This window comes from Oncorhynchus clarkii, chromosome 18 (genome assembly GCF_045791955.1).
Source record: "Oncorhynchus clarkii lewisi isolate Uvic-CL-2024 chromosome 18, UVic_Ocla_1.0, whole genome shotgun sequence".
Taxonomy (NCBI): Eukaryota; Metazoa; Chordata; class Actinopteri; order Salmoniformes; family Salmonidae; genus Oncorhynchus; species Oncorhynchus clarkii.
Genome location: NC_092164.1, coordinates 36164218 through 36185300, shown reverse-complemented (window position 1 = coordinate 36185300; position 21083 = coordinate 36164218). Strand labels below are relative to the sequence as shown.

Below are 21083 nucleotides of genomic sequence, written 5' to 3'. Positions count from 1 at the left end.
GGAAGAGGAGATAGAGATACCCGAAAGGGAGGGTGAAGGGGGTACAGTATGAGAGAGGGACTAGGAGAGATGGGACAGGGAAGAGGAGATAGAGATACCAGAAAGGGAGGATGGAGGTACAGTATGAGAGAGGGACTAGGAGAGATGGGACAGGGAAGAGGAGATAGAGATACCAGAAAGGAAGGACGAAGGAGGTACAGTATGAGAGAGGGACTAGGAGAGATGGGACAGGGAAGAGGAGATAGAGATACCAGAAAGGGAGGATGGAGGTACAGTATGAGAGAGGGACTAGGAGAGATGGGACAGGGAAGAGATAGAGATACCAGAAAGGAAGGACGAAGGAGGTACAGTATGAGAGAGGGACTAGGACAGAGGTGTTTGAGGAAGTCAGCAGTACAGTAGACATGAAGTGTGCACTCTTAGGGAGTACTCTAGGGAATGTGAGTGTGTAAGTGGATAAGCCTCCAGCTGGACAGCAGAGTATATGAAACGGAGATAATGACAGGAGGAAAGAGGTACAGTATGAGAGAGGGACAGGGAAGAGGAGATCGAGATACCAGAAAGGGAGGATGAAGGGGGTACAGTATAAGAGAGGGACTAGGAGAGATGGGACAGGGAAGAGATAGAGATACCAGAAAGGAAGGACGAAGGAGGTACAGTATGAGAGAGGGACTAGGAGAGATGGGACAGGGAAGAGGAGGTAGAGATACCAAAGAGGGAGGATGCATGAGGTGGAGTATGAGAGAGGGACTAGGACAGAGGTGTTTGAGGAAGTCAGCAGTACAGAAGACATGAAGTGTGCACTCTTAGGGAGTACTCTAGGGAATGTGAGTGTGTAAGTGGATAAGCCTCCAGCTGGACAGCAGAGTATATGAAACAGAGATAATGACAGGAGGAGCTGCTTCAGGCATTGTCTCTGTAATTATAGAGAAGTCAGTTACTGTACACCAGCTAGCCTTAAAACAAGAAAACCACAAGCAAGCGCACACAGACGTGCACGCAACCACTAGCACAAACGTGCTAGCTCACACACACGCACTAGCACATTTTGAGGTGAAATATGAATAAGTGATAGTGTTTCAGAGCGCCACAAACCACGTGGTGAGGGTCGAGGGAGGAGGGCTACAGCTTAGACAGGTGCCTTCCCTTCCCTGGAGACCAGGGCTGTATCTCAAACCGACACACTGAGCACTTTGAGCATTCGATCCCTCAATATGCACGTTCACCAGTCATCGCAAACGCTAGTTGTCGAGTCATCGAGCGCTCCACTGTGCCCTTCAGAAGCCTCTTTAGCGAGTGGGCATGCTATGCCGACTCGGCACCCTTGGCAGCAACTTCTTCCCATTAATCTTAGCATGTTACCTAGCAACAACAAATCATTATTATGTCACCCTCAAAATATAGTCAGAATTTATCAAGAAATCCATAATTCATTTTGAAGTTTAATTTTGAGATCTTAGCAGCACGATTGGACATCTAGCTAAGGAGTTTAGGTGTATTGTCAATGTTTGATCATGTACACAAAAACCTATCCTTGCTAGCTAAGCCGTTTGCATTCTAAATAAAAGTATGTAATTGGCAGTGATGTAAATTAATACAAATAGTATAATTATGCCATAATTTTATTTAAGGCTAACCTCCAAGTCCACGATTGTGGATAATCCTTATTGTGGCAAGCTTCACATAGATGGGTCCGACCACCATTAATCAAATAAGAACGGTCTTATAAATTAGGGTTATTTTAGATGACACCTAACTATATAGTTAACTAGCTAACTAAAGCTAATGAAACCGATAATGTTGTTTTGCTATGTTTTTGTGGAAGAACATTGTTTGCATCCAATGGCTTGCTAGCTTTTTTTTATGACAAGCACTGTAGGTGCACGAGACAACTTTACCAGCATCATAACATACGTATCGATGAATCGTTGTGACATATGAAATACGAGTGATAGTAATTACACATTGATTACACCATGTAAAAATGTATAAACGCATTAAATCATTATGTGATGTGCAGTCATATTCAAGTTCTGATTGGTCAACACAGCTTATTTGACACGTCAAAGACCCAATTGGCGTTCCATAGAAATCCTGGTTGAGAATGAAAACGACTGAACAAATGAACAACGAAACAGCATAGCAAGTAAGTTAAAGAAATAGGTTTTGATTGTTTTACTGGTAATGGGGACATACAGTGCCTTGCGAAAGTATTCGGCCCCCTTGAACTTTGCGACCTTTTGCCACATTTCAGGCTTCAAACATAAAGATATAAAACTGTATTTTTTTGTGAAGAATCAACAACAAGTGGGACACAATCATGAAGTGGAACAACATTTATTGGATATTTCTAACTTTTTTTAACAAATCAAAAACTGAAAAATTGGCGTGCAAAATTATTCAGCCCCTTAAGTTAATACTTTGTAGCGCCACCTTTTGCTGCGATTACAGCTGTAAGTCGCTTGGGGTATGTCTCTATCAGTTTTGCACATCGAGAGACTGAAATGTTTTCCCATTCCTCCTTGCAAAACAGCTCGAGCTCAGTGAGGTTGGATGGAGAGCATTTGTGAACAGCAGTTTTCAGTTCTTTCCACAGATTCTCGATTGGATTCAGGTCTGAACTTTGACTTGGCCATTCTAACACCTGGATATGTTTATTTTTGAACCATTCCATTGTAGATTTTGCTTTATGTTTTGGATCATTGTCTTGTTGAAAGACAAATCTCCGTCCCAGTCTCAGGTATTTTGCAGACTCCATCAGGTTTTCTTCCAGAATGGTCCTGTATTTGGCTCCATCCATCTTCCAATCAATTTTAACCATCTTCCCTGTCCCTGCTGAAGAAAAGCAGGCCCAAACCATGATGCTGCCACCACCATGTTTGACAGTGGGGATGGTATGTTCAGGGTGATGAGCTGTGTTGCTTTTACGCCAAACATAACGTTTTGCATTGTTGCCAAAAAGTTCAATTTTGGTTTCATCTGACCAGAGCACCTTCTTCCACATGTTTGGTGTGTCTCCCAGGTGGCTTGTGGCAAACTTTAAACAACACTTTTTATGGATATCTTTAAGAAATGGCTTTCTTCTTGCCACTCTTCCATAAAGGCCAGATTTGTGCAATATACGACTGATTGTTGTCCTATGGACAGAGTCTCCCACCTCAGCTGTAGATCTCTGCAGTTCATCCAGAGTGATCATGGGCCTCTTGGCTGCATCTCTGATCAGTCTTCTCCTTGTATGAGCTGAAAGTTTAGAGGGATGGCCAGGTCTTGGTAGATTTGCAGTGGTCTGATACTCCTTCCATTTCAATATTATCGCTTGCACAGTGCTCCTTGGGATGTTTAAAGCTTGGGAAATCTTTTTGTATCCAAATCCGGCTTTAAACTTCTTCACAACTGTATCTCGGACCTGCCTGGTGTGTTCCTTAATCTTTCATGATGCTCTCTGCGCTTTTAACGGACCTCTGAGACTATCACAGTGCAGGTGCATTTATACAGAGACTTGATTACACACAGGTGGATTGTATTTATCATCATTAGTCATTTAGGTCAACATTGGATCATTCAGAGATCCTTACTGAACTTCTGGAGAGAGTTTGCTGCACTGAAAGTAAAGGGGCTGAATAATTTTGCACGCCCAATTTTTCAGTTTTTGATTTGTTAAAAAAGTTTGAAATATCCAATAAATGTCGTTCCACTTCATGATTGTGTCCCACTTGTTGTTGATTCTTCACAAAAAAATACAGTTTTATATATTTATGTTTGAAGCCTGAAATGTGGCAAAAGGTCGCAAAGTTCAAGGGGGCCGAATACTTTCGCAAGGCACTGTATGTAAATGCCAACAAAATAACTTTATTTAACTAGGCAAGTCAGTTAAGAACAAATTCTTATTTAAAAGTGACGGCCCGGACAACGCTGGGCCAATTATGCGCCGACCTATGGGACTCCCAATCACGGCCGGATGTGATACAGTCTGGATTCGAACCAGGGACTGTAGTGACACCTCTTGCACTGAGATGCAGTGCCTTAGACCGCTGAGTCCATGTGTGTATGTTAACTATTTAACTGTACTAGAATGCTTAAAAGGCCACTAAAATTTGAAATATCGGTTATTGTTCTGGAGATCGGTATCGGCGTGTTTTTGTGAATTTAATCTGGAGTGCCAGAGTGCGCTCTGGGTGTTTGTAAACGCAGAGCATTGTCAAATTGTCTGTTCGTAAATTCAGAGCGTTTTGCTCTCGGAGCGCACACTGGACGCTCTGGCCGAGGAGTAGGGTTGATCCGAGCGTTCCGACCTAACAACAGTAGTCAAGCACCCAAGTTATTAACTGGCTAATGTTGGCTAGCTTGCTAGCTACTTCCAGACAAATGAGAGAACGCCTCACTCTGACCATTTTACTCGCCCTGGCAGAGCTGGTTAGGCTGTTTTTATTTTATCCAGAGCATTGTTGACTGCAACTGTGCTGCTGGCAACAATTTAGTTCCTCTTTTTTGCCATCGTTTACAGACACCGGCCATATTCAACGGGTGTTGAGCATTCGTAAATTTGTCAGTTAGTAATTCTGCGCTCTGGGACACTCAGACGAGAGTGCTCTAAAGTCAGAGTAGATAACCAGAGCGAATTTACCAGCTACTTCTATCAACAGTTGTTGCAGTGACCTCATGAACATTCTATTGAAATGGTTACTTGCATAGTGGAGTCTTGTTTAGATATGAACCATAATCCCAACTCATAACATTACTACCCTGCATGAATCTGCAGGTAGCTAACCAACAAGTTCAATGTTAGCAAGCTAACATTAGGCTAGAACTAGCAATGCAAATGGCACAAATACTATAACTACACAGATCATACATGTAACGTTAGTTAGCTAACAGTACACTAACTTGAAATGAAAACGACTTTCTGACCAAATTCGAAACGTGTAATATCTGAAAATGTAGCTAGCTAGACTATCTTACATAGATAGACACTACTCCCTCTCAGTCACGGATGCCATGGTTGCTCTGAGTTTGAAGATGTAATCCGGAGACAAGTGTTTTATACAACAGCCTTCTTTCTGTGTTCTCTCTTTTCGACTCCGTCTACATGTTTGAAATCAAACCCCAGAATTTTCTCCATCTCCTGAGCTATCATACTCTAATTCCACTGATTTCAAAAATCAGTCCCCCAGTAAGTGGAGAGCAACAGTTATGCAGTTCTACTATGTGATACCTTTAAAAAAGGCCGCATTAGAAAGGATGACCTACACATACTGAGCAGCTCATGTTATAGACAGAAGCATGCTACATGTCAGACCAATTCGAACTCATCTCTCGGCATGTCCAGCCCATCCATTGTCTCAGCCAATCATGGCTAACGCGAAGGTTGCTGACTTTATCTGTGGCTAAACCAACCAGGCTCGTAATTTAATAATTTTATTCGTATTTACAGATGGCATACAAGTTTGTTATTAAGTCACATGAAAGTCCACGTTCCAGAAGGCATTTCTGCCAAAAAACACATTTTGATAAAAAATAGCTTGCCTATTTTCCTGAAACTAGTCCCAATTTTGGAATATTGATAAGTGGCAGTTGGGATGTCGAGTGCACATCTTCTCAGTGCTCATTTTGGCCAAAACACTTGCAGACTCGACTTGATTAAGGGCTTAGGGGCCTAGTGTTTGGTTTGACATTCAGCCCAGCTTTACTGTTCAGCACATTACATTGCATCAATCCCTCCTCCCTTACACACAACAACACAGACAAAGGAAACAAGGTGTGTGTGCGACAGAGAGTGTGTGTAGCTACGTATCGTATCATGCCCTTCCCTCTCACACACAAAACCCCCGTCTTTCTTTCTCTCCTTCTACACGCACGGGCACACACACCTAATCACAGAAGGGCATGCAGCAGCTCTAGCCAGTGTATCATCAGCTCTGCACTGCTCCACAGAACACAGTCTCTCTCTTTACACCCTATCAGTACCTCCTCAGGCCTCTACTCAATACTACTGAGCAGCGCACACACACAAGGAAGCGCAATTACTCCCAAATCTAAATAAGATACAGGACACACAAGAGAAAGTACTCAAATACACTGTCGAAAAACATTTTAAAACAGTAAGCAAAAAAGCCTCTCGCGCATAGAAACACCTTTTGCCACACACACACACACACACACACACACACACACACACACACACACACACACACACACACACACACACACACACACACACACACACACACACACACACACACACACACACACACACACACACACACACACACACACACACACACACCGTATTGGGTGTGTAAAATGAAATGCTAGAATAGGCTGATGTGTGTTTGTCTGTGTGTGTGTGGATTCCGAGCCTAATTCCTCAGTTTAGTGGAGCGTTATGGCTGATCAATAGTGCTTGTGCTGTATGGCCTGTGGGAGTGCGAGAGTGCTTGGGCAGTGCTGGCCGTGCATATTCACGCCATTAACACTGAATAGAGCAGTACTCCACTGGGGCTGCCACTGATGGGCAATGACAGGGCCAATCTCCCACTAGAGTCCCAATGAGGCTAGAGCGCTCTCTCTACCAATATGCTATCTCCCCTCTCTCTCGATCTGTCTCTCGCCCTCTCTCGCTCTCTGCGTTTCTGTTAGCCTCTCTCACATCCTCTATTACTCACTCAAAACTCCCTGTAAAACACACAAATAATGCATAACTTCCTGGAACAGGTATTAAGCTCACACATTCACACACACACTCATACTGTATATTCTGTCAGGAAAGTCCAAGCAAGTCAGCCCTGAGGGACTCTTCTCATTAAAGCAGTAACACTTCATTCTCAGTGTCTCACTCTCTCTCGCCCAGTCTCTCTCGCCCAGTCTCTCTCACCCATTTTCAAAAAGACACAAGATGGGCTGCGAAAGCTGATGGCAGACACCAGTCGTTCTCTCTGCTAAGACCGTCTGAACCACTGGCTGTGAGGATGAGCCAGAATCTCTAGTCCTGCGTCAGAGCACTCACAGCGCCCACTGCCTTAACACTGGCCCAAGGGTGTGTGTATGTTAGTTGGCCATGAACTGTCCACGTGCCACATCCTTAACACAGCAATTCACTACAGTCATCAATATTACAAATGCTGTCTTGTTGAATACAATGACTACCTGAGGACAGTGCAGTGCCTGACTCATCCTATTCATAAAATCGTTTCACCCACTTCCCTTCACAATGTTGCCTGCCTCAAACATGATTACAGGTTGTCGATGAAATGTCTCCAACAGCCAGACAGAACTGGTTCAGGTCAAAAACAGAACATTTCTGCACGGTGATTACCACAAAAACAAAGTCCACTGCCCCGCATTTGTTTCCACCCTCCATACATTCGTCACTCTTTTCTTCTATCGTTCCCTCACTCACTTTACATAACTCCCTCCTTCCATCCATCCATCCCTCCTTCCATCCATCCATCCCTCCTTCCATCCATCCATCCCGCTTTTTTTCTTACCTTCACAGCTGCTGTGACCCTCCTCGTAACCCGCTGAACAGCTGCACTTCCCGATGGGCACCAGCCACTCCCCCTCAGCGCTGCAGTGCATCCTGGGAGGGCTGTCCGTGTCAACCTCAGAGTTGTTGACGCAGGCTCCCCTGACTTCCACGAGTGTGGCGAACGCTGCCTCCGCAACAGTATCAGAAAACACAGCCAGGTTCTGCACCGTGGCCAGGCAGCGCTTGTAGTACACCCGCACCGCCACCAGGGCCACGCATGCCCCCACATCCTGGAAAGCCAGGTGGAACCCTTTCCGGTTCAGGTGTCCGATCTCCCGCACCTCCGTGTTGAGCTTCATCTTCCTCTCGCCCAGGTCGCCCTGCGTGAAGCTCTCGTCGGCGGCGATGGTGTCAATCTTGGTGTAGCGTTCCTCGCGGGTCACCCGGCTCAGGTCTTTGTCCGACTCCACGTAGAGCAGGTTGAAGGTCTCCTTGCAGGTGCCTGCCACGCCCGGGATACTGTTGCAGTCGCGTAGCGTGAACTGCAGCTCCACGAAGATGCGCTGGCCGCCGCGCCGCGCCACCCAGCCCGTCTGCAGCCAGTTGTTCTGCAGCGCCGGCTCCATCACGTTACACACCTGGTAGGTCCTGATGGGCTTGTACTTCTCATCCACGCCACTGATCTCCTCCCACTGGGGAGATGGTGAGGAAAGGGATAGAGGGATGAGAGAGGAAGAGAAATATTTAGAGAGGGTGAGAGTTAACCTTTTTGGGATAGGCGGCAGCATTTTCACTTTTGGATGGAAAGCGTGCCCAGAGTGAACTGCCTCCTACTCTGTCCCAGATGCTAATTATTATTAGCATATTATTATTAGTATTTGATAGAAAACACTGAAGTTTCTGAAACTGTTTGAATGATGTCTGTGAGTATAACAGAACTCATATGGCAGGCAAAAACCTGAGAAAAATCCAACCAGGATGTGGGATATTTGAGGTTTGTAGTTTTTCAAAGCTTGGCCTACCGAATACACAGTGTCTATGGAGTCAAGTTGCACTTCCGACGGATTCCACTAGATGTCAACCGTCTTTAGAAACTGGTTTGAGGATTCTACTATAAAGGAGGGGCTCATGAGACCTGTTTGAATCAGTGGTCTGGCAGAGTGTCTCAGGCTCGTGACGCGTGCTCCTGACAGAGTTAGCTCTTGTTCCAGTGCTTTTCTTCAGACATAGGAATTCTCCGGTTGGAAGCTTATTGATGTTTTATGTTAAAAACCTCCTAAAGATTGATTCCATACATCGTTTGACTTGTTTTCTACGACCTGTAACGGAACCTTTCGAGTTCATGTCTGGACGAAGTGCTCGCTCCTCATGAAGATGGATTACTGGGCTGAACACACTAACAACAAGTGGCTATTTTGACATAAATTATGGACTTTATGGAACAAATCAGTCATTTATTGTCGAACTGGGAGTCCTGGGAGTGCCTTCTGAGGAAGATCAAAGGTAAGTGAATATTTAGAGTGTTATTTCTAACTTTTTACTCAAATGGTGGATATTTCTCTGGCTGGATTGGGCTCTGAGCGCCGTTCTCAGATTATGCTTTTTCCGTAAAGTTTTTTTGAAATCTGACACAGCGGGCGCATTAAGGAGAAGTCTATCTTTTATCAATGTTTATTATGAGTATTTCTGCAAAATCACCGGATGTTTGGAATCAAAACATTACTGCACGTAACACGCCAATGTAAACTGAGAGTTTTGGATACAAATATGCATATTATCGAACAAAACATACATGTATTGTGTAACATGATGTCCTATGAGTGTCATCTGATGAAGATCAAAGGTTAATGATTAATTTTATCAATATATCTGCTTTTTGTGACTCCTATCCTTGGTTGGAAAATGGCTGTGTTTTTTTGACTTGGCTATGACCTAACAATCATATGTTGTGATTTTCGCTGTAAAGCATTTTAAAAAAATGTTTCTTTTTAAAATCGGACACGATGGGTAGATTAATAAGATGTTTATCTTTCATTTGCTGTATTGGACTTGTTAATGTGTGAAAGTTATATATTTCTAAAAAACACTTGAATTTCACGCGCTGCCTTTTCAGCGGAATGTTGTTGAGATAAAGGGGGATTGAGGAGCCAGAAAAAAAACTACAAATAAAATAAAAGAGACCGACAGAGAAATACATACAGTTGAAGTCGGAAGTTTAGATACACTTATGTTGGAGTCATTAAAACTCGTTTTTCAACCACTCCACAAATGTTAAACTATAGTGTTGGCAAGTCGGTTAGGACATCTACTTTGTGCATGATACAAGTATGTTTTCCAACAATTGTTTAGACAGACTATTTCACTTAGAATTCACTACAGTAACCGGAAGGTTGCAAGTTCAAATCCCTGAGCTGACAAGGTACAAATCTGTCGTTCTGCCCCTGAACAGGCAGTTAACCCACTGTTCCTAGGCAGTCATTGAAAATAAGAATTTGTTCTTAACTGACTTGCCTAGTTAAATAAAAGGTCAAATAAAAAAATAATAGCTTTAGAAGCTTCTGATAGGCTAATTGACATCAATTGAGTCAACTGGAGGTGTACCTGTGGGTGTATTTAAAGGCCTACCTTCAAACTCAGTGATTCTTTGCTTGACATGGGAAAATCAAAAGAAATCAGCCAAGACCTCAGAAAAAAAAATAGTAGCCCTACACAAGTCTGGTTCATCCTTGGGAGCAATTTCCAAATGCCTGAAGGTGCCACGTTCATCTGTACAAACAATAGTATGCAAGTATAAACACCATGGGACCATGCAGCCATCATACCGCTCAGGAAGGAGACGCGTTCTGTCTCCTAGAGATAAACGTACTTTGGTGTGAAAAGTGCAAATCAATCTCAGAACAACAGCAAAGGACCGTGAAGATGCTGGAGGAAACCGGTACAAAAGTATCAATATCCACAGTAAAACAAGCCCTATATCGACATAATCTGAAAGGCCGCTAAGCAAGGAAGAAGCCAGACTACGGTTTGCAACTGCACATGGGACAAAGATCGTACATTTTGGAGAAATGTCATCCGGTCTGATGAAACAAAAATAGAACTGTTTGTCCATAATGACCATCGTTATGTTTAGAGGAAAACGGGGGAGGCTTGCAAGCCAAAGAACACCATCCCAACCGTGACGCACAGGGGTGGCAGCATCATATTGTGGGGGTGCTTTGCTGCAGGAAGGACTGGTGTACTTCACAAAATAGATGGCATCATTAGGTAGGAAAATTATGTGGATATATTGAAAGAACATCTCAAGACATCAGTCAGGAAGTTAAAGCTTGGTGGCAAATGGGTCTTCCAAATGGACAATGACGCCAAGCATACTTCCAAAGTTGTGGCAAAATGGCTTAAGGACAAGAAAGTCAAGGTATTGGAGTGGCCATCACAAAGCCCTGACCTCAATCCTATAGGAAATTTGTGGGCAGAACTGAAAAAGCGTGTGTGAGCAAGGAGGCCTACAAACCTGACTCAGTTACACCAGCTCTGTCAGGAGGAATGGGCCAAAATTCACCCAACTTATTGTGGGAAGCTTGTGGAAGGCTACCCAAAACGTTTGACCCAAGTTAAACAATTTAAAGGCAATGCTACCAAATACTAATTGAGTGTGTGTAAACTTCTGACCCACTCGGAATGTGATGAAATAAATAAAAGCTGAAATAAATAATTCCCTCTACTATTATTCTGACATGTCACATTCTTAAAATAAAGTGGTGATCCTAACAGACATAAGACAGGGAATTGTTACTAGGATTAAATGTCAGGAATTGTGAAAAACTGAGTTTAAATGTATTTGGCTAAGGTGTATGTAAACTTCCGTCTTCAACTGTGTATACATTGGGAAGTCCTACAGTTGACCCACAACAAATTGGGAGTTGTTGTGGGTCAACTGTATGACATTATCATCCAGACAGAGGGTAAATATCATGTGTGGGTTTGTGCCTGCAGAGACTGGCACTAGGGTTCTGTACTCGTGAAGCAAGAGAAAGACTAAATGATCCTCCAGAGTGTGTGTTAATGTGCCTCCACTCTCCACAGACAAAACCACACATGATATTGAGGAGCAAATGAGCCCCCAGTGTGTGTGCGCGTGCCTCTCTCTCCCACAACAGAGAGACAAGACAACAGAGAGAAAGACAAACTACAGTGGCGGGGGCCTCCACAGAGACTATAGAGCTGTAAAGCAGCTCACAGCTGCCCACTGACACTATGGGGAGGGAAAATGCAAATGGCTGCCACGTCCAGAATTAACTGGGTAAATAAAGAACAGATTGCAGGAGACGTGCCCACATGGCCGTCATCATTTGACTGCAGGTAAAACCGACTCACCGTGTGTGCTGAGTGAGCAACGCTGCAGCTCTGCTAAACGCCCTAGTGGGACTGCATTAGCTAGCCAAACAACTGAACATGTTGAAATATATTATCGAAAAATGCCCTTCTGTATTGTGTAATGTTTAATTGACATCACAAGAGTCAGGACATGTCCCTGGTTAGGTCACAGGGTCACAAACTCCTGGCTATGTATTCATTAAGGTTCTCATAGTAGGAGTGCTGATCTAGGATCAGTTTTGCCTTATAAATCACAAATGAATAAGAGGCGAGATGCTTTGGGAACATGCGCCTGTGCCTCCTCACACCACTCTGCCTCCCACCATTTTGGGCACATTCACGGTTTCATCGGCACACACAAATACATAGCCTGTGTATCACACCGAGTTGTAGGAAATATAGAAAGTGTTCAATTAGTTTCGGTAAAGAAATATTATGTTTATGTCTGACTTATACCAATTGACCATTTTAAGGATGGATATGGAGATTGCCTTTTACATTGACAAAGCAGCCAATTTGGTAATGGTATGGTCCTGGGTGCTGCTAAGTCTATGGTGACAGACTCAACATGATTCAGAATGTGTGTGTGTGTGTGTGCGCGCGCTAACTTCAGTGGAACTGTATCCATCCATTGACTAAGTGTAGCTTCCACAAGTTGATTTATAGCAGCAACATTGGACTGGGGTAGTTTATCTAAGCCTTGGTCTTGTGGTTTGCTGACAGACAACGAGTTACGAAAGACTGCTGCACTGCAATGACTTGAAAACATACGCTTCACATACTTCAGCAGTCTGGCTGAAGTATATGAATTGGACAAGTCCATTCATTTCCACTTCAAAATTTGAAGCCCCATCGATTCATAAAAAAGAGCACGATAAATCATTCACAGTCTTATAGTTCAGCGACAAAACGTATGAGTGGAAGATAAATGATAGCCAGTGACTTCAAAAACCACTTTGTCTTCAGTGATTCTTAAAAACGTTCCTCCACCGAGTATTATTTATCTTCCAGTCACTCATAAGTTAGCGTGCGGTTTTTACAAGCCAAATCGATAGCGGAGGGGACAATTTATGTGGCTGTGTGTGGCTGTGTGTGTGTGTGTGTGTGTGTGTGTCTCTCTCTGGCGGTGGGTGCAGTGACATCCTGTCCAGGATTAGGCCATCGATTAGCGTGAAGTGACGAGCTCTGCTCTGTTTGGTTCAGGGAGGGGTGAGCGAGGGGAAGGAGGAGGAGGACAGGGGCAGAGAGGTGGGGACAGCTGTCCACTCACAGTCTGTTTGGGCAGAGTGCTCCCTGGAACTATGTCCACTGAGGTCAGGGGACCTGCTCTCAGTTTGAGCTAGAAGCTAGCTGGACTACTCCGTGGCACAAAGGGCGTGTCGATAAGAGCTAGGCCATATTGTGATAAATTAATGCGATAACAATAAACCCAAACGATAAATTCAGAACATTAATGTGCACCACACTTGTCCTTTCAACTACTACTAGTTTGATGGCTGTAGCCATCCATTGTCCCATTAACAATTACCATTGTTAGCAAACTTATTTCATGCTAAAACTTCACATTTCTATAGTATAGACTACTTATCGCAATGAAAGGTATCAGTAAAATGCCTGCGGTAAAAGTCATTGGAAAATGCCTGCGGTAAGTCAGTGTCGATCATTTCTGGTTTATCATCCCAGCTGTAGTGTAGATGTACACTGACAGACAGACACACACACACCTTTTCAGATATGCATGGTCACATGTACATTCAAAAGTATACAACAGGCTGGTACACTCACGCCATTGGAGGGGTGCGACGTCCAACCGAGCTCTGCCTGAGTTTCTTTTGAGTTCAGCAGGACCACTGAAAGAAAGAACAGAAAAGATAGAGGGAGGGAGAACAGCATTAGGTTAGTCGAAGTCAAACGTCGTTACATTTCGCCAGTCTGCCTCAAGCACCACTCGTCATCTCATGGTCTCAATACATCAGACATTTCGGTCAGTAAGCAGACACTCGCATCCAGAGCGACTTACAGACGCACCTCTACTCCGATAGCTAGGTGAGACAACCCCATATCACAGTCAGAGTGAGCTAACAAGGTGAAACTCTGTTGATGTGCCCTTGAGCAAGGCACTTAACCCTCATTTTCTACAGAGGCGTCGTGCTACTATGGCTGACCCTGTAAAACACCACATTTCACTGCACCCGTCTGGTGTATGTGACAATAAAACCTACATTTTTCCTCAATAAAGTAGTTCAGCCTAGTCACTAGTCTTGATTACATGCATTACATCACCAGTATTAGGGCTGGGCGGTATACCCTAATATACAATATATGGGTATTGATGCACCAATCGGTTTGGGTTTTTACCTGACCTTCTAGAATGGTATTTGAATGTTTGGCTTGTTAAACGTGATATGCCATGTGTAACGTCAATTTGTATAGTTTACGCTGCTACTTGAGTCATCCCTCTCTCTCCCTCCACCTCTCCATCCCCCCCTCCCTAGTCCCACCCCGTCACTCAAGGAGTGCATTTGTTGTTGCTCGACCAGACACCCAGTGTTCAGTCTGCATGGGCAATACAGCACATGCAACAATGTTGATGACTATGATGCGGTTTCCACTTTGCTTATTATAGGGTCCCCTAGGAAACACTGACCAATACTTTGGTTCCTACTCTGTAACAATAACTCCTCCCCGGCAATTTAATTTGTCGTCATGTCAAACACTGTATTCCAAGTGTAGAATTAGAACAATCTATATTGTTTGCCATGATTCCAACTGTACGCATGATTCCAACTAAAATCAGTTGCAATACATGTTAAACATAAGTTCTAGATTTTTTTGCCCATAACGCGCAGCCCTACATGACAGTGTGGAAATGATCTCAGATGAGTGCAGGAAATTGATACAAATTCAGTTTTTTGGGGGTGGGTGGGTTGATTATGCATTAAAATCCCTAGGGTCACGCACTACTCATAAAGCGAATGTAGAACTTTTTATAAAGAGGAAATAGCCACTGTAGTTGAGATTTACTCTTGGACATAACTTTAGAACATAAACCTACATACTAGCCATTAGAGGAAAATTAGGTGATTACACACTTGAATATCTGCACTTAAAGTAATAACAGCCCACATTATATTTGGGGATTTGCCTAATCTCAAAAGTGCCACTATCGCATAATATTTCCAACTGATAAAATATATTTTCGTAAGTGCATTGATACCATCTGTTCAGGAATTAAGCTTGTAGGACAACATGTTTTTATCCTGGAACTTTAAAAACACAGCAGCTACTAGAAAACAAGCCAGGGCATTAAGGACACAAAAGGATATTTGAGAGTCTCGAGAGTCTTTCAGCACCATAGACAGCAAACAGCTAGAGCAGTGGTTCAACACCCTAGAGTAGGGCTGCCCAACCCTCTTTCTGGAGATCTACTGTCCTGTAGGTTTTCAGTCCAACCCTAATTTAGCAGATCTGATTCAGCTAGTTAAGGTCTTGTTGAGCAGCTAATAAGTAGAATCAGGTGTGTTATATTAGGGTTGGACTCCAGGAAGAGGGTTGGGCAGCCCTGGCCTAGAGCAATTGCTGCAGCTTCGAGGCCTTGGACAGCACATTCTCAGCCATGACAACCTACATACAGCAGAACTGCTTTTCAGGACCTTGGACAGCTCTTCTACAGTAGCCATCTAACATTTAGGCAGCCTGTCTACTGCAACTTCAGTTTTGGTCCAATTTTTCAGAACCTTGGACAGTGCATCTACAATATTAATAATGGATGACAGATAGCAACCTTGGTGCATCCAAGCCTTTTCACTGATACTTTAGAACATTGGACAGCAGCGCTTCCATAAAAACCCACTGATATTTCGCAACCTTTGATGGGGGCGCTTGCATAATGTGCCATGTCAGCACCTCGGACAGCGCTTAAAAAGTTTTAAAAGTACCACGCCATCCTTGGAGAGATCTCTTTTTTTCAAACTGGTATTGTTCTCCCCTTTTACACAACAGAGAGTCCTGGGCCTGGCTGTGCGTCACTGATAACACACAGCCTTTTAGAGCAGCATTAGAAAAGAGGGGGACAGAGAGAGAGCGAGAGAACGAAAGAAAGCGTAAAGGGATCAGAATGACACTTGCCAGAGAGAATGAGAGAGAGAGACTAAATAAAGAGAGCAAAGGCATCTGAAAGCAGCAGTCAGTCAGTAGTGCGGACAGAAAGTCAGTGCTCTGATCATAATAACTAATAGGAATGATCACACCCTAGTTAGACGTACTAATGGGCCTTTAGAGGAGGCGTGAGAGAGAGAGAGAACTACACATGCTTCTCTTTGTGGCTAATGACTAATGTAATGGCCGTGACCAATATCAACAGCTAAACACAGATTTCCAGGGGGTCATTTTATAAATAATTGCCTATCGTTTAGTTTAGGACAATGTGGATATTCGAGTCAAGCCACGATTCTTAATTTTTTGGTTTCGATTCAATGAGGCTGGCTAGAGTCCTTCAAAAGAGGATATGATGAAAGTGAACCAGTCAACGGAGACAGTTATGATAGGAGAACGCATTACACAACATCAGGTCACCTGTACAACGCCACTTGATCAGAGGATTTATGACATCGTATGAAACTCTTTGGAAACGGTGAAAAACACTGCTAATCTACCTTTGATGGCAATTTGACTAAGCAGCAAAGCAAGGAACATACGGTCGTTAGCCTAACTTTTTATTCTACACTGTCGATTTCAAAAGAGGGCAGTGACGCCTATGACTTTGACGGAAGTCCTTTGTTGAAGCCCCATATTTCTCAGAGTGAAGGGGAATTGTCCTCTCCTCTAGCAGCAGCAGTGACGAGCCAGGCAGCCCTGGCATCCAATAGAAGGGCATTTAGTGCTAAACACACAAATGAACTGGAGAGTCCTTGTTCCATCTAACTAGTAAGTGCCGCTCTCGCTCTCCTCATCCTGAAAGGCACTTGTGCCTCATTCTATCGTTTAAATTGAGTTATTCGGCTTTGCTGACAGTGAATTCATATCCCTACGTTGCTAACTGGTGAAGACAAAGGGATGGAGGGAGGGAAGAGAGGGAAGACAGACAGCTGTATGGAGGGATTATACTAATAGGCCATTGTTCAATGAATACTCTGAAGGCAAATTTTATCCCACAATGGTTTCTATTGCATGCGGGGGCAGTACTGTTAGCATGGCAGTATGAGCGTGTGCAAAAGGGTGAACTTGTTTCTTTGTGTTGCAGTTTACTAAGCGATAGTGTGTGTGTTGCTCGCCTTTCAACTACATTTCGATACAGACGTGAGAGCCAAAGACTGAAGAGTGTATGACAGCGTGTTTTATCTTAAAGGAGTGAGAGCAGCAGCAATGAAGCAGACTAAGCTGGTGCCAGTGCTAGTCTCCTTACACACACACACACACACACACACACACACACACATAATAATTCCCCTCCCGAGTCACAGTGAAAGGGAGAATTATGAAATGAGCCCCATAAAGTTCAATAGAGAGGATTATCTACGTTGTTCCAGTGTCCTCCCTGCAACCCGAGCAACTTATCAGGCTACAGTCACACCAACAGGTCTGGGGCTCAGCGAGAGAGGAGACTGGGATAGGTAGGCCACTGACCCAGGGGGAGATCTATTGTCCACACATTATCCCTCTAATAGGACGACACTAAGAGGGAGACTGAGGGAGAGGGGAGATGGAGGGAAAGGGAGGAGGGGAGACGGAGGGAGAGGGGAGACGGAGGAGGGCCGAGAGGGAAGACGGAGGGAAAGGGAGGAGGGCCGGAGAGGGGAGACGGAGGAGGGCGGAGAGGGAAGACGGAGGGAAAGGGAGGAGGGCCGGAGAAATTAAAAAGGAAGAAGGGCCGGAGAAGGGGAAACGGAGGAGGGCGGGAGAAGGGAGAAGGGCAGAGAAGGAGGGAGGAGGGCGGAGAGGGAGGGAGGAGGGCGGAGGGCGGAGAGGGAGGGAGGAGGGCGGAGAGGGAGAGAAAGGGAGGAGGGCGGAGAGGGAAAGAAAGGGAGGAGGGCGGAGAGGGAGAGAAAGGGAGGAGGGCGGAGAGGGAGAGAAAGGGAGGAGGGCGGAGAGGGAGGAGGGCGGAGAGGGGAGATGGAGGGAAAGGGAGGAGGGCAGAGAGGGAGAGAAAGGGAGGAGGGAGGAGGAGGGCAGAAAGGGAGGGAAAGGGAGGAGGGCGGAGACGGAGGGAGGAGGGCGGAGAGGGAGGGAGGAGGGCGGAGAGGGAGGGCGGAGGGCGGAGAGGGAGAGAAAGGGAGGAGGGCGGAGAGGGAGAGAAAGGGAGGAGGGCGGAGAGGGAGAGAAAGGGAGGAGGGCGGAGAGGGAGAGAAAGGGAGGAGGGCGGAGAGGGAGGGAAAGGGAGGAGGGCGGAGAGGGAGGGAAAGGGAGGAGGGCGGAGAGGGAGGGAAAGGGAGGAGGGCGGAGAGGGAGAAAAAGGGAGGAGGGCGGAGAGGGGGGGAGGAGGGCGGAGAGGGGGGGAGGAGGGCGGAGAGGGAGAGAAAGGGAGGAGGGCGGAGAGGGAGGGAGGAGGGCGGAGAGGGAGGGAAAGGGAGGAGGGCGGAGAGGGAGGGAAAGGGAGGAGGGCAGAGAGGGAGAGAAAGGGAGGAGGGCGGAGAGGGAGAGACAGGGAGGAGGGCGGAGAGGGAGAGAAAGGGAGGAGGGCGGAGAGGGAGAGAAAGGGAGGAGGGCGGAGAGGGAGAGAAAGGGAGGAGGGCGGAGAGGGAGAGAAAGGGAGGAGGGCGGAGAGGGAGGGAAAGGGAGGAGGGCGGAGAGGCAGGGAAAGGGAGGAGGGCGGAGAGGGAGAGAAAGGGAGGAGGGCGGAGAGGGAGAGAAAGGGAGGAGGGCGGAGAGGGAGAGAAAGGGAGGAGGGCGGAGAGGGGAGATGGAGGGAAAGGGAGGAGGGCAGAGAGGGAGAGAAAGGGAGGAGGGCAGAGAGGGAGAGAAAGGGAGGAGGGAGGAGGAGGGCAGAGAGGGAGGGAAAGGGAGGAGGGCGGAGGGCGGAAGGAGGGCGGAGAGGGAGGGCGGAGAGGGAGGGAGGAGGGCGGAGGGCGGAGAGGGAGGGAGGAGGGCGGAGAGGGAGGGAGGAGGGCGGAGAGGGAGGGAGGAGGGCGGAGAGGGAGGGAGGAGGGCGGAGAGGGAGAGAAAGGGAGGAGGGCAGAGAAAGGGAGGAGGGCAGAGAGGGAGAGAAAGGAAGGGGGCAGAGAGGGAGAGAAAGGGAGGAGGGCGGAGAGGGAGAGAAAGGGAGGAGGGCGGAGAGGGAGAGAAAGGGAGGAGGGCAGAGAGGGAGAGAAAGGGAGGAGGGCGGAGAGGGGAGATGGAGGGAAAGGGAGGAGGGCGGAGAGGGAGAGAAAGCGAGGAGGGCGGAGAGGGAGAGAAAGGGAGGAGGGCAGAGAGGGAGAGAAAGGGAGGAGGGCGGAGAGGGGAGATGGAGGGAAAGGGAGGAGGGCGGAGAGGGAGAGAAAGCGAGGAGGGTGGAGAGGGAGAGAAAGGGAGGAGGGAGGAAAGGGAAAGAAAGGGAGGAGGGCAGAGAGGGGAGATGGAGGGAAAGGGAGAGAAAGGGAGGAGGGCAGAGAGGGAGAGAAAGGGAGGAGTGCGGAGAGGGAGAGAAAGGGAGGAGTGCGGAGAGGGAGAGAAAGGGAGGAGTGCGGAGAGGGAGAGAAAGGGAGGAGTGCGGAGAGGGGAGATGGAGGGAAAGGGAGGAGGGCAGAGAGGGAGAGAAAGCGAGGAGGGCGCAGAGGGAGAGAAAGGGAGGAGGGCGGAGAGGGGAGATGGAGGGAAAGGGAGGAGGATGGAGAGGGAGAGGGAGAGAAAGGGAGGAGGGAGGAGAGGGGAGATGTAGGGAAAGGGAGGAGGGCGGAGAGGGAGAGAAAGGGATGAGGGCGGAGAGGGAAAGTAAGGGATGAGGGCGGAGAGGGAGAGAAAGGGATGAGGGCGGAGAGGGAGAGAAAGGGATGAGGGCGGAGAGGGAGAGAAAGGGATGAGGGCGGAGAGGGAGAGAAAGGGATGAGGGCGGAGAGGGAGAGAAAGGGATGAGGGCGGAGAGGGAGAGAAAGGGAGGAGGGCGGAGTGGGAGAGAAAGGGAGGAGGGAGGAGAGGGAGAGAAAGGGAGGAGGGCGGAGAGGGAGAGAAAGGGAGGAGGGCGGAGAGGGAGGGAGGCGGAGAGGGAGGGAAAGGGAGGAGGGCGGAGAGGGGAGATGAGGGAAAGGAAGGAGAGGGGAGATGAGGGAAAGGGCGGAGAGGGAGAGAAAGGGAGGAGGGCGGAGAGGGAGAGAAAGGGAGGAGGGCGGAGAGGGGAGATGGAGGGAAAGGGAGGAGGGCGGAGAGGGAGGGAAGGGGGAGGGCGTAGAGGGAGGGAAAGGGAGGAGGGCGGAGAGGGAGGGAAAGGGAGGAGGGCGGAGAGGGAGGAGGGCGGAGAGGGAGGGAAAGGGAATAGGGCGGAGAGGGAGAGAAAGGGAGGAGGGCGGAGAGGGAGAGAAAGGGAGGAGGGCGGAGAGGGAGAGAAAGGGAGGAGGGCGGAGAGGGAGAGAAAGGGAGGAAGGCAGAGAGGGAGGGAAAGGGAGGAGGGCGGAGAGGGAGGGCGGAGAGGGAGAGAAAGGGAGGAGGGCGGAGATGGAGGGAAAGGGAGGAGGGCGGAGAGGGAGGGAAAGGGAGGAGGGCGGAGAGGAAGAGAAAGGGAGGAGGGCGGAGAGGGGAGATGGAGGGAGGAGAGGGGAGATGGAGGGAAAGGGCGGAGAGGGAGAGAAAGGGAGGAGGGCGGAGAGGGAGAGAAAGGGAGGAGGGCGGAGAGGGAGAGAAAGGGAGGAGGGCGGAGAGGGAGAGGGGAGATGGAGGAAAGGGAGGAGGGCGGAGAGGGAGAGGGGAGATGGAGGAAAGGGAGGAGGGCGGAGAGGGGAGATATACAAATGCACATACAGCTAGCTACATGAGCACAGACAAAAACAGATGAGTATAAAATACAAACAGAAGGACACACACACACAGGACTTTTCTACCATTGGGCCAATCCAAACAGTGTAAATTATTTTAGCCTACTGATTTTGTTATTATGTTAGAGTAAAAGAACACAGCATTAGCCATGGTAAAATGCATATAATTGCAGGAATATAAAAACTGCAAAAATGTCACTCAGCTCCATGGGAGAGTTTTTTGGGGAATTGCAGGAAATTAGCTTAAAAATGCAAACAATGTTGCTACGCCTCTAAAATGTTCTAAAATTAATCCACACCAG

At 47.0% G+C, this 21083-nt stretch overlaps 1 protein-coding gene across 1 annotated transcript in view; it reads right to left on the bottom strand.

Moving 5' to 3' along the window:
• LOC139373395 (ephrin type-A receptor 7-like) overlaps window positions 1–21083 on the bottom strand; it is a 332457-nt gene that overhangs the window by 276030 nt on the left and 35344 nt on the right. The window contains exons 2-3 of the mRNA XM_071113849.1: window positions 13625–13689; window positions 7485–8157 (exon numbers count right to left, since the gene is read on the bottom strand). Coding sequence (XP_070969950.1) covers window positions 7485–8091 — 607 coding nt within the window. The 5' untranslated portion in view covers window positions 8092–8157; window positions 13625–13689. The remainder of the gene's footprint in view (window positions 1–7484; window positions 8158–13624; window positions 13690–21083) is intronic.